The sequence below is a fragment of the Nerophis ophidion genome, linkage group LG06 (genome assembly GCF_033978795.1).
Source record: "Nerophis ophidion isolate RoL-2023_Sa linkage group LG06, RoL_Noph_v1.0, whole genome shotgun sequence".
NCBI classification, from domain to species: domain Eukaryota; kingdom Metazoa; phylum Chordata; class Actinopteri; order Syngnathiformes; family Syngnathidae; genus Nerophis; species Nerophis ophidion.
Window position 1 is genome coordinate 1,180,130 of NC_084616.1, and position 14,920 is coordinate 1,195,049.

The following is a 14,920-nucleotide window of genomic DNA, read 5'->3' on the forward strand; positions in this document are numbered from 1 at the left end:
ACTAATCATCTTGTCTAATGCCTATCTTTACACTGGTATTTAAGGACAAGACAAGCAGGACTTGACTAATCATCTTGTCTAATGCCTATCTTTACACTGGTATTTAAGGACAAGACAAGCAGGACTTGACTAATCTTGTCTAATGCCTATCTTTACACTGGTATTTAAGGACAAGACAAGCAGGACTTGACTAATCCTCTCGTCTAATGCCTATCTTTACACTGGTATTTAAGGACAAGACAAGCAGGACTTGACTAATCCTCTTGTCTAATGCCTATCTTTACACTGGTATTTAAGGACAAGACAAGCAGGACTTGACTAATCCTCTCGTCTAATGCCTATCTTTACACTGGTATTTAAGGACAAGACAAGCAGGACTTGACTAATCCTCTCGTCTAATGCCTATCTTTACACTGGTATTTAAGGACAAGACAAGCAGGACTTGACTAATCTTGTCTAATGCCTATCTTCACACTGGTATTTAAGGACAAGACAAGCAGGACTTGACTAATCTTGTCTAATGCCTATCTTCACACTGGTATTTAAGGACAAGACAAACAGGACTTGACTAATCTTGTCTAATGCCTATCTTTACACTGGTATTTAAGGACAAGACAAACAGGACTTGACTAATCTTGTCTAATGCCTATCTTTACACTGGTATTTAAGGACAAGACAAGCAGGACTTGACTAATCCTCTCGTCTAATGCCTATCTTTACACTGGTATTTAAGGACAAGACAAGCAGGACTTGACTAACCATCTTGTCTAATGCCTATCTTTACACTGGTATTTAAGGACAAGACAAGCAGGACTTGACTAACCATCTCGTCTAATGCCTATCTTTACACTGGTATTTAAGGACAAGACAAGCAGGACTTGACTAATCTTGTCTAATGCCTATCTTTACACTGGTATTTAAGGACAAGACAAGCAGGACTTGACTAATCCTCTCGTCTAATGCCTATCTTTACACTGGTATTTAAGGACAAGAAAACAGGACTTGACTAATCTTGTCTAATGCCTATCTTTACACTGGTATTTAAGGACAAGACAAGCAGGACTTGACTAATCTTGTCTAATGCCTATCTTTACACTGGTATTTAAGGACAAGAAAACAGGACTTGACTAATCTTGTCTAATGCCTATCTTTACACTGGTATTTAAGGACAAGACAAGCAGGACTTGACTAATCTTGTCTAATGCCTATCTTTACACTGGTATTTAAGGACAAGACAAACAGGACTTGACTAATCTCGTCTAATGCCTATCTTTACACTGGTATTTAAGGACAAGACAAGCAGGACTTGACTAATCTTGTCTAATGCCTATCTTTACACTGGTATTTAAGGACAAGACAAGCAGGACTTGACTAATCATCTTGTCTAATGCCTATCTTTACACTGGTATTTAAGGACAAGACAAGCAGGACTTGACTAATCTTGTCTAATGCCTATCTTTACACTGGTATTTAAGGACAAGACAAGCAGGACTTGACTAATCTTGTCTAATGCCTATCTTTACACTGGTATTTAAGGACAAGACAAGCAGGACTTGACTAATCATCTTGTCTAATGCCTATCTTTACACTGGTATTTAAGGACAAGACAAGCAGGACTTGACTAATCATCTTGTCTAATGCCTATCTTTACACTGGTATTTAAGGACAAGACAAGCAGGACTTGACTAATCTTGTCTAATACCTATCTTTACACTGGTATTTAAGGACAAGAAAACAGGACTTGACTAATCTTGTCTAATGCCTATCTTTACACTGGTATTTAAGGACAAGACAAGCAGGACTTGACTAATCTCGTCTAATGCCTATCTTTACACTGGTATTTAAGGACAAGACAAGCAGGACTTGACTAATCTCGTCTAATGCCTATCTTTACACTGGTATTTAAGGACAAGACAAGCAGGACTTGACTAATCATCTTGTCTAATGCCTATCTTTACACTGGTATTTAAGGACAAGACAAGCAGGACTTGACTAATCTTGTCTAATGCCTATCTTTACACTGGTATTTAAGGACAAGACAAGCAGGACTTGACTAATCATCTTGTCTAATGCCTATCTTTACACTGGTATTTAAGGACAAGACAAGCAGGACTTGACTAATCTCGTCTAATGCCTATCTTTACACTGGTATTTAAGGACAAGACAAGCAGGACTTGACTAATCATCTTGTCTAATGCCTATCTTTACACTGGTATTTAAGGACAAGACAAACAGGACTTGACTAATCTTGTCTAATGCCTATCTTTACACTGGTATTTAAGGACAAGACAAGCAGGACTTGACTAATCTCGTCTAATGCCTATCTTTACACTGGTATTTAAGGACAAGACAAGCAGGACTTGACTAATCTTGTCTAATGCCTATCTTTACACTGGTATTTAAGGACAAGACAAGCAGGACTTGACTAATCTCGTCTAATGCCTATCTTTACACTGGTATTTAAGGACAAGACAAGCAGGACTTGACTAATCCTCTCGTCTAATGCCTATCTTTACACTGGTATTTAAGGACAAGAAAACAGGACTTGACTAATCTTGTCTAATGCCTATCTTTACACTGGTATTTAAGGACAAGAAAACAGGACTTGACTAATCTTGTCTAATGCCTATCTTTACACTGGTATTTAAGGACAAGACAAACAGGACTTGACTAATCTCGTCTAATGCCTATCTTTACACTGGTATTTAAGGACAAGACAAGCAGGACTTGACTAATCTCGTCTAATGCCTATCTTTACACTGGTATTTAAGGACAAGACAAGCAGGACTTGACTAATCATCTTGTCTAATGCCTATCTTTACACTGGTATTTAAGGACAAGAAAACAGGACTTGACTAATCTTGTCTAATGCCTATCTTTACACTGGTATTTAAGGACAAGACAAGCAGGACTTGACTAATCTCGTCTAATGCCTATCTTTACACTGGTATTTAAGGACAAGACAAGCAGGACTTGACTAATCTCGTCTAATGCCTATCTTTACACTGGTATTTAAGGACAAGACAAGCAGGACTTGACTAATCTTGTCTAATGCCTATCTTTACACTGGTATTTAAGGACAAGACAAACAGGACTTGACTAATCTTGTCTAATGCCTATCTTTACACTGGTATTTAAGGACAAGACAAGCAGGACTTGACTAATCTTGTCTAATGCCTATCTTTACACTGGTATTTAAGGACAAGACAAGCAGGACTTGACTAATCTCGTCTAATGCCTATCTTTACACTGGTATTTAAGGACAAGACAAGCAGGACTTGACTAATCTCGTCTAATGCCTATCTTTACACTGGTATTTAAGGACAAGACAAGCAGGACTTGACTAATCTCGTCTAATGCCTATCTTTACACTGGTATTTAAGGACAAGACAAGCAGGACTTGACTAATCTTGTCTAATGCCTATCTTTACACTGGTATTTAAGGACAAGAAAACAGGACTTGACTAATCTTGTCTAATGCCTATCTTTACACTGGTATTTAAGGACAAGACAAGCAGGACTTGACTAATCTCGTCTAATGCCTATCTTTACACTGGTATTTAAGGACAAGACAAGCAGGACTTGACTAATCTCGTCTAATGCCTATCTTTACACTGGTATTTAAGGACAAGACAAGCAGGACTTGACTAATCTTGTCTAATGCCTATCTTTACACTGGTATTTAAGGACAAGACAAACAGGACTTGACTAATCTTGTCTAATGCCTATCTTTACACTGGTATTTAAGGACAAGACAAGCAGGACTTGACTAATCATCTTGTCTAATGCCTATCTTCACACTGGTATTTAAGGACAAGACAAGCAGGACTTGACTAATCTTGTCTAATGCCTATCTTTACACTGGTATTTAAGGACAAGACAAGCAGGACTTGACTAATCATCTTGTCTAATGCCTATCTTTACACTGGTATTTAAGGACAAGACAAGCAGGACTTGACTAATCTTGTCTAATGCCTATCTTTACACTGGTATTTAAGGACAAGACAAGCAGGACTTGACTAATCTTGTCTAATGCCTATCTTTACACTGGTATTTAAGGACAAGACAAGCAGGACTTGACTAATCTTGTCTAATGCCTATCTTTACACTGGTATTTAAGGACAAGACAAGCAGGACTTGACTAATCTTGTCTAATGCCTATCTTTACACTGGTATTTAAGGACAAGACAAGCAGGACTTGACTAATCTTGTCTAATGCCTATCTTTACACTGGTATTTAAGGACAAGACAAGCAGGACTTGACTAATCTTGTCTAATGCCTATCTTTACACTGGTATTTAAGGGCAAGACAAGCAGGACTTGACTAATCTTGTCTAATGCCTATCTTTACACTGGTATTTAAGGACAAGACAAGCAGGACTTGACTAATCATCTCGTCTAATGCCTATCTTTACACTGGTATTTAAGGACAAGACAAGCAGGACTTGACTAATCTTGTCTAATGCCTATCTTTACACTGGTATTTAAGGACAAGACAAGCGGGACTTGACTAATCTTGTCTAATGCCTATCTTTACACTGGTATTTAAGGACAAGACAAGCAGGACTTGACTAATCTTGTCTAATGCCTATCTTTACACTGGTATTTAAGGACAAGACAAGCAGGACTTGACTAATCTTGTCTAATGCCTATCTTTACACTGGTATTTAAGGACAAGACAAGCAGGACTTGACTAATCCTCTCGTCTAATGCCTATCTTTACACTGGTATTTAAGGACAAGACAAGCAGGACTTGACTAATCATCTTGTCTAATGCCTATCTTTACACTGGTATTTAAGGGCAAGACAAGCAGGACTTGACTAATCTTGTCTAATGCCTATCTTTACACTGGTATTTAAGGACAAGACAAGCAGGACTTGACTAATCATCTCGTCTAATGCCTATCTTTACACTGGTATTTAAGGACAAGACAAGCAGGACTTGACTAATCTTGTCTAATGCCTATCTTTACACTGGTATTTAAGGACAAGACAAGCGGGACTTGACTAATCTTGTCTAATGCCTATCTTTACACTGGTATTTAAGGACAAGACAAGCAGGACTTGACTAATCTTGTCTAATGCCTATCTTTACACTGGTATTTAAGGACAAGACAAGCAGGACTTGACTAATCTCGTCTAATGCCTATCTTTACACTGGTATTTAAGGACAAGACAAGCAGGACTTGACTAATCTTGTCTAATGCCTATCTTTACACTGGTATTTAAGGACAAGACAAGCAGGACTTGACTAATCCTCTCGTCTAATGCCTATCTTTACACTGGTATTTAAGGACAAGACAAGCAGGACTTGACTAATCCTCTCGTCTAATGCCTATCTTTACACTGGTATTTAAGGACAAGACAAGCAGGACTTGACTAATCCTCTCGTCTAATGCCTATCTTTACACTGGTATTTAAGGACAAGACAAGTGGGACTTGACTAATCATCTTGTCTAATGCCTATCTTTACACTGGTATTTAAGGACAAGACAAGCAGGACTTGACTAATCTTGTCTAATGCCTATCTTTACACTGGTATTTAAGGACAAGACAAACAGGACTTGACTAATCATCTCGTCTAATGCCTATCTTTACACTGGTATTTAAGGACAAGACAAGCAGGACTTGACTAATCATCTCGTCTAATGCCTATCTTTACACTGGTATTTAAGGACAAGACAAGCAGGACTTGACTAATCATCATGTCTAATGCCTATCTTTACACTGGTATTTAAGGACAAGACAAGCAGGACTTGACTAATCTTGTCTAATGCCTATCTTTACACTGGTATTTAAGGACAAGACAAGCAGGACTTGACTAATCTTGTCTAATGCCTATCTTTACACTGGTATTTAAGGACAAGACAAGCAGGACTTGACTAATCATCTCGTCTAATGCCTATCTTTACACTGGTATTTAAGGACAAGACAAGCAGGACTTGACTAATCATCATGTCTAATGCCTATCTTTACACTGGTATTTAAGGACAAGACAAGCAGGACTTGACTAATCTTGTCTAATGCCTATCTTTACACTGGTATTTAAGGACAAGACAAGCAGGACTTGACTAATCTTGTCTAATGCCTATCTTTACACTGGTATTTAAGGACAAGACAAGCAGGACTTGACTAATCTTGTCTAATGCCTATCTTTACACTGGTATTTAAGGACAAGACAAGCAGGACTTGACTAATCCTCTCGTCTAATGCCTATCTTTACACTGGTATTTAAGGACAAGACAAGCAGGACTTGACTAATCTTGTCTAATGCCTATCTTCACACTGGTATTTAAGGACAAGACAAGCAGGACTTGACTAATCTTGTCTAATGCCTATCTTCACACTGGTATTTAAGGACAAGACAAACAGGACTTGACTAATCTTGTCTAATGCCTATCTTTACACTGGTATTTAAGGACAAGACAAACAGGACTTGACTAATCTTGTCTAATGCCTATCTTTACACTGGTATTTAAGGACAAGACAAGCAGGACTTGACTAATCCTCTCGTCTAATGCCTATCTTTACACTGGTATTTAAGGACAAGACAAGCAGGACTTGACTAACCATCTTGTCTAATGCCTATCTTTACACTGGTATTTAAGGACAAGACAAGCAGGACTTGACTAACCATCTCGTCTAATGCCTATCTTTACACTGGTATTTAAGGACAAGACAAGCAGGACTTGACTAATCTTGTCTAATGCCTATCTTTACACTGGTATTTAAGGACAAGACAAGCAGGACTTGACTAATCCTCTCGTCTAATGCCTATCTTTACACTGGTATTTAAGGACAAGAAAACAGGACTTGACTAATCTTGTCTAATGCCTATCTTTACACTGGTATTTAAGGACAAGACAAGCAGGACTTGACTAATCTTGTCTAATGCCTATCTTTACACTGGTATTTAAGGACAAGAAAACAGGACTTGACTAATCTTGTCTAATGCCTATCTTTACACTGGTATTTAAGGACAAGACAAACAGGACTTGACTAATCTTGTCTAATGCCTATCTTTACACTGGTATTTAAGGACAAGAAAACAGGACTTGACTAATCTTGTCTAATGCCTATCTTTACACTGGTATTTAAGGACAAGAAAACAGGACTTGACTAATCTTGTCTAATGCCTATCTTTACACTGGTATTTAAGGACAAGAAAACAGGACTTGACTAATCTTGTCTAATGCCTATCTTTACACTGGTATTTAAGGACAAGACAAGCAGGACTTGACTAATCTTGTCTAATGCCTATCTTTACACTGGTATTTAAGGACAAGACAAGCAGGACTTGACTAATCCTCTCGTCTAATGCCTATCTTTACACTGGTATTTAAGGACAAGAAAACAGGACTTGACTAATCTTGTCTAATGCCTATCTTTACACTGGTATTTAAGGACAAGACAAGCAGGACTTGACTAATCTTGTCTAATGCCTATCTTTACACTGGTATTTAAGGACAAGACAAACAGGACTTGACTAATCTCGTCTAATGCCTATCTTTACACTGGTATTTAAGGACAAGACAAGCAGGACTTGACTAATCTTGTCTAATGCCTATCTTTACACTGGTATTTAAGGACAAGACAAGCAGGACTTGACTAATCCTCTCGTCTAATGCCTATCTTTACACTGGTATTTAAGGACAAGAAAACAGGACTTGACTAATCTTGTCTAATGCCTGTCTTTACACTGGTATTTAAGGACAAGACAAGCAGGACTTGACTAATCATCTTGTCTAATGCCTATCTTTACACTGGTATTTAAGGACAAGACAAGCAGGACTTGACTAATCATCTTGTCTAATGCCTATCTTTACACTGGTATTTAAGGACAAGACAAGCAGGACTTGACTAATCTTGTCTAATGCCTATCTTTACACTGGTATTTAAGGACAAGACAAGCAGGACTTGACTAATCCTCTCGTCTAATGCCTATCTTTACACTGGTATTTAAGGACAAGACAAGCAGGACTTGACTAATCCTCTTGTCTAATGCCTATCTTTACACTGGTATTTAAGGACAAGACAAGCAGGACTTGACTAATCCTCTCGTCTAATGCCTATCTTTACACTGGTATTTAAGGACAAGACAAGCAGGACTTGACTAATCCTCTCGTCTAATGCCTATCTTTACACTGGTATTTAAGGACAAGACAAGCAGGACTTGACTAATCTTGTCTAATGCCTATCTTCACACTGGTATTTAAGGACAAGACAAGCAGGACTTGACTAATCTTGTCTAATGCCTATCTTCACACTGGTATTTAAGGACAAGACAAACAGGACTTGACTAATCTTGTCTAATGCCTATCTTTACACTGGTATTTAAGGACAAGACAAACAGGACTTGACTAATCTTGTCTAATGCCTATCTTTACACTGGTATTTAAGGACAAGACAAGCAGGACTTGACTAACCATCTTGTCTAATGCCTATCTTTACACTGGTATTTAAGGACAAGACAAGCAGGACTTGACTAATCCTCTCGTCTAATGCCTATCTTTACACTGGTATTTAAGGACAAGACAAGCAGGACTTGACTAACCATCTTGTCTAATGCCTATCTTTACACTGGTATTTAAGGACAAGACAAGCAGGACTTGACTAACCATCTCGTCTAATGCCTATCTTTACACTGGTATTTAAGGACAAGACAAGCAGGACTTGACTAATCTTGTCTAATGCCTATCTTTACACTGGTATTTAAGGACAAGACAAGCAGGACTTGACTAATCCTCTCGTCTAATGCCTATCTTTACACTGGTATTTAAGGACAAGAAAACAGGACTTGACTAATCTTGTCTAATGCCTATCTTTACACTGGTATTTAAGGACAAGACAAGCAGGACTTGACTAATCTTGTCTAATGCCTATCTTTACACTGGTATTTAAGGACAAGAAAACAGGACTTGACTAATCTTGTCTAATGCCTATCTTTACACTGGTATTTAAGGACAAGACAAGCAGGACTTGACTAATCTTGTCTAATGCCTATCTTTACACTGGTATTTAAGGACAAGACAAACAGGACTTGACTAATCTCGTCTAATGCCTATCTTTACACTGGTATTTAAGGACAAGACAAGCAGGACTTGACTAATCTTGTCTAATGCCTATCTTTACACTGGTATTTAAGGACAAGACAAGCAGGACTTGACTAATCATCTTGTCTAATGCCTATCTTTACACTGGTATTTAAGGACAAGACAAGCAGGACTTGACTAATCATCTTGTCTAATGCCTATCTTTACACTGGTATTTAAGGACAAGACAAGCAGGACTTGACTAATCTTGTCTAATGCCTATCTTTACACTGGTATTTAAGGACAAGACAAGCAGGACTTGACTAATCTTGTCTAATGCCTATCTTTACACTGGTATTTAAGGACAAGACAAGCAGGACTTGACTAATCATCTTGTCTAATGCCTATCTTTACACTGGTATTTAAGGACAAGACAAGCAGGACTTGACTAATCATCTTGTCTAATGCCTATCTTTACACTGGTATTTAAGGACAAGACAAGCAGGACTTGACTAATCTTGTCTAATACCTATCTTTACACTGGTATTTAAGGACAAGAAAACAGGACTTGACTAATCTTGTCTAATGCCTATCTTTACACTGGTATTTAAGGACAAGACAAGCAGGACTTGACTAATCTCGTCTAATGCCTATCTTTACACTGGTATTTAAGGACAAGACAAGCAGGACTTGACTAATCTCGTCTAATGCCTATCTTTACACTGGTATTTAAGGACAAGACAAGCAGGACTTGACTAATCATCTTGTCTAATGCCTATCTTTACACTGGTATTTAAGGACAAGACAAGCAGGACTTGACTAATCATCTTGTCTAATGCCTATCTTTACACTGGTATTTAAGGACAAGACAAGCAGGACTTGACTAATCTCGTCTAATGCCTATCTTTACACTGGTATTTAAGGACAAGACAAGCAGGACTTGACTAATCATCTTGTCTAATGCCTATCTTTACACTGGTATTTAAGGACAAGACAAACAGGACTTGACTAATCTTGTCTAATGCCTATCTTTACACTGGTATTTAAGGACAAGACAAGCAGGACTTGACTAATCTCGTCTAATGCCTATCTTTACACTGGTATTTAAGGACAAGACAAGCAGGACTTGACTAATCTTGTCTAATGCCTATCTTTACACTGGTATTTAAGGACAAGACAAGCAGGACTTGACTAATCTCGTCTAATGCCTATCTTTACACTGGTATTTAAGGACAAGACAAGCAGGACTTGACTAATCATCTTGTCTAATGCCTATCTTTACACTGGTATTTAAGGACAAGACAAGCAGGACTTGACTAATCATCTTGTCTAATGCCTATCTTTACACTGGTATTTAAGGACAAGAAAACAGGACTTGACTAATCTTGTCTAATGCCTATCTTTACACTGGTATTTAAGGACAAGACAAACAGGACTTGACTAATCTCGTCTAATGCCTATCTTTACACTGGTATTTAAGGACAAGACAAGCAGGACTTGACTAATCTCGTCTAATGCCTATCTTTACACTGGTATTTAAGGACAAGACAAGCAGGACTTGACTAATCATCTTGTCTAATGCCTATCTTTACACTGGTATTTAAGGACAAGAAAACAGGACTTGACTAATCTTGTCTAATGCCTATCTTTACACTGGTATTTAAGGACAAGACAAACAGGACTTGACTAATCTTGTCTAATGCCTATCTTTACACTGGTATTTAAGGACAAGACAAGCAGGACTTGACTAATCTTGTCTAATGCCTATCTTTACACTGGTATTTAAGGACAAGACAAACAGGACTTGACTAATCTTGTCTAATGCCTATCTTTACACTGGTATTTAAGGACAAGACAAGCAGGACTTGACTAATCTTGTCTAATGCCTATCTTTACACTGGTATTTAAGGACAAGACAAGCAGGACTTGACTAATCTCGTCTAATGCCTATCTTTACACTGGTATTTAAGGACAAGACAAGCAGGACTTGACTAATCTCGTCTAATGCCTATCTTTACACTGGTATTTAAGGACAAGACAAGCAGGACTTGACTAATCTCGTCTAATGCCTATCTTTACACTGGTATTTAAGGACAAGACAAGCAGGACTTGACTAATCATCTTGTCTAATGCCTATCTTTACACTGGTATTTAAGGACAAGAAAACAGGACTTGACTAATCTTGTCTAATGCCTATCTTTACACTGGTATTTAAGGACAAGACAAGCAGGACTTGACTAATCTCGTCTAATGCCTATCTTTACACTGGTATTTAAGGACAAGACAAGCAGGACTTGACTAATCTCGTCTAATGCCTATCTTTACACTGGTATTTAAGGACAAGACAAGCAGGACTTGACTAATCTTGTCTAATGCCTATCTTTACACTGGTATTTAAGGACAAGACAAACAGGACTTGACTAATCTTGTCTAATGCCTATCTTTACACTGGTATTTAAGGACAAGACAAGCAGGACTTGACTAATCATCTTGTCTAATGCCTATCTTCACACTGGTATTTAAGGACAAGACAAGCAGGACTTGACTAATCTTGTCTAATGCCTATCTTTACACTGGTATTTAAGGACAAGACAAGCAGGACTTGACTAATCATCTTGTCTAATGCCTATCTTTACACTGGTATTTAAGGACAAGACAAGCAGGACTTGACTAATCTTGTCTAATGCCTATCTTTACACTGGTATTTAAGGACAAGACAAGCAGGACTTGACTAATCTTGTCTAATGCCTATCTTTACACTGGTATTTAAGGACAAGACAAGCAGGACTTGACTAATCTTGTCTAATGCCTATCTTTACACTGGTATTTAAGGGCAAGACAAGCAGGACTTGACTAATCTTGTCTAATGCCTATCTTTACACTGGTATTTAAGGACAAGACAAGCAGGACTTGACTAATCATCTCGTCTAATGCCTATCTTTACACTGGTATTTAAGGACAAGACAAGCAGGACTTGACTAATCTTGTCTAATGCCTATCTTTACACTGGTATTTAAGGACAAGACAAGCGGGACTTGACTAATCTTGTCTAATGCCTATCTTTACACTGGTATTTAAGGACAAGACAAGCAGGACTTGACTAATCTTGTCTAATGCCTATCTTTACACTGGTATTTAAGGACAAGACAAGCAGGACTTGACTAATCTTGTCTAATGCCTATCTTTACACTGGTATTTAAGGACAAGACAAGCAGGACTTGACTAATCCTCTCGTCTAATGCCTATCTTTACACTGGTATTTAAGGACAAGACAAGCAGGACTTGACTAATCCTCTCGTCTAATGCCTATCTTTACACTGGTATTTAAGGACAAGACAAGCAGGACTTGACTAATCCTCTCGTCTAATGCCTATCTTTACACTGGTATTTAAGGACAAGACAAGTGGGACTTGACTAATCATCTTGTCTAATGCCTATCTTTACACTGGTATTTAAGGACAAGACAAGCAGGACTTGACTAATCTTGTCTAATGCCTATCTTTACACTGGTATTTAAGGACAAGACAAACAGGACTTGACTAATCATCTCGTCTAATGCCTATCTTTACACTGGTATTTAAGGACAAGACAAGCAGGACTTGACTAATCATCTCGTCTAATGCCTATCTTTACACTGGTATTTAAGGACAAGACAAGCAGGACTTGACTAATCATCATGTCTAATGCCTATCTTTACACTGGTATTTAAGGACAAGACAAGCAGGACTTGACTAATCTTGTCTAATGCCTATCTTTACACTGGTATTTAAGGACAAGACAAGCAGGACTTGACTAATCTTGTCTAATGCCTATCTTTACACTGGTATTTAAGGACAAGACAAGCAGGACTTGACTAATCTTGTCTAATGCCTATCTTTACACTGGTATTTAAGGACAAGACAAGCAGGACTTGACTAATCCTCTCGTCTAATGCCTATCTTTACACTGGTATTTAAGGACAAGACAAGTGGGACTTGACTAATCATCTTGTCTAATGCCTATCTTTACACTGGTATTTAAGGACAAGACAAGCAGGACTTGACTAATCCTCTCGTCTAATGCCTATCTTTATCTTCTTGGGCAGGAGCCTGGCAAACGCTCCCAGCTGTGGAGAATGACGGGCACCGGTATGCTCTGTCATGAAGGCTCCTCTCCGCCGCAGAGCAAGCCTGCTCAGCCACGGCCCATGGACTCTTCTCTGGTCCTGGACATTGCAGGTCTTGCAGCTGTCAGTGACAACAGGTGAGAAGTACCTGCAGCATCTTTACTTGGAACTACCCACTAACATCCAAGTCACCTCCAATAAGCACAACATTTCTTCTATTTTAGTCAAGTCATTTACAAAAGGTAAACATGCTAGGCCAGGGGTGTCCAAACTACAGCCTGCTGGACAAATGCGTACCATCGACATTTCCAACTTGGCTGGTGAATGTTTATTTAAAAAGGAATATCTCCCGTAGTTTAATTGAGTTCATCTGAAAAGTCTGACAAGGAAGTTGCTATTATGTTGCATTCTAGTGGACAATGTGAGTGATACAGATCTTTAATCACGTTCTAAATACATGCACAGCATTTTCTTTATATGACCCAATGCAAACAACCTTCCTTAGTCATGGTACAAAAAAAAATTCCAACCAACACAAAAAGTCAACAGACATGGTCACACATAACAACCTGCTCTCTGAACTTTGTGAACATTATAAAAAAACATGCAGTGAACTCAAAATCACACCCTTATAAAACCGTTATAAAGCATGATGGGGAAACACTCAAAACACTCTCCACACTTATTCATGTTTGGCACAAATTAGCTGCTTAATATTTCTGATTAATTACAAATCTTAAAGGAGGTTGTCATGGAAGTAAACAATGTAGAGGTGGAACTTTCATATACTCTTAATATCAAATTATATTAATATTATATGCGCTATGTTAATAGAATATAATAGAATATATACACCTATATATATTATATATATATATATATATATATATATATATATATATGAGTACATGAGTACATGAAAGGATAGATGTGTGTGTGTGTATATGTTTATATATATACATGTATATATATTAATATATATACATACACACATATATATATTTATTAGGGGTGTAACGGTACACAAAAATTTCGGTTCAGTACGTACCTCGGTTTAGAGGTCATGGTTCGGTTCATTTTCGGTACAGTAAGAAAACAACAAAATATAAATTTTTTGGGGTATTTATTTGCCAAATTTGTAAACAATGGCTTTATCCTTTTAACATTGGGAACACTATAATAATTCTGCCCACGTTAATCCACATTAAACGGCCTCAAGTTGTCGCTTAGATGAAATAAAATGACAAAACCTTTCTTCTACATATAAAAAGTGCAACATTAAACAGTTTCAAGTCAACTCATCATGCTTAATTTATTACAGCATTGGGGAAGCCTGTAGTTGACTTTTATTATACACACACACACACACACACACAGCAAAATGAGCTAACCTAACGCTAAAAGCTAATTAGCCTTCACCTCAAGCCAGAACTATGAGTGAGCTGAGCTGCAGTTTAAGTTTCTAGAAGGTCAACGGGCTCATAGTGATGTTAGTAATAGTTGTGACTGGGAAGTGTTTTTTATAATTTGGGGAGTGAACGATGTCCGCAGCTCACCTGCTAAACACATATCTGCTCATCTGGATGCCGGAGGACTGACTCCATGCTTTGTGAATACGCACTACTGATTGGCTTTGTATGTAACCAATCAGATGGTTGTGTGGGCGGGACAATGCTGGGTGCTCACTGCTCAGATAGAGGCAGCTGCAGAGCAGCTTGTTAAGACTTTAGATAACAAACTCGTTCAATACACCCTCGTACCGAACCGAAACCCCCGTACCGAA

General features: G+C 38.1%; 1 protein-coding gene across 1 annotated transcript in view; it reads left to right on the forward strand.

Annotated features, from left to right (window-relative positions):
- The window catches only part of LOC133553969 (intermembrane lipid transfer protein VPS13D-like), a 172,781-nt gene that overhangs the window by 92,852 nt on the left and 65,009 nt on the right, over nucleotides 1-14,920 (forward strand). The window contains exon 33 of the mRNA XM_061902291.1: nucleotides 13,117-13,274. Within this exon, the coding sequence (XP_061758275.1) occupies nucleotides 13,117-13,274 (158 nt within the window). The remainder of the gene's footprint in view (nucleotides 1-13,116; nucleotides 13,275-14,920) is intronic.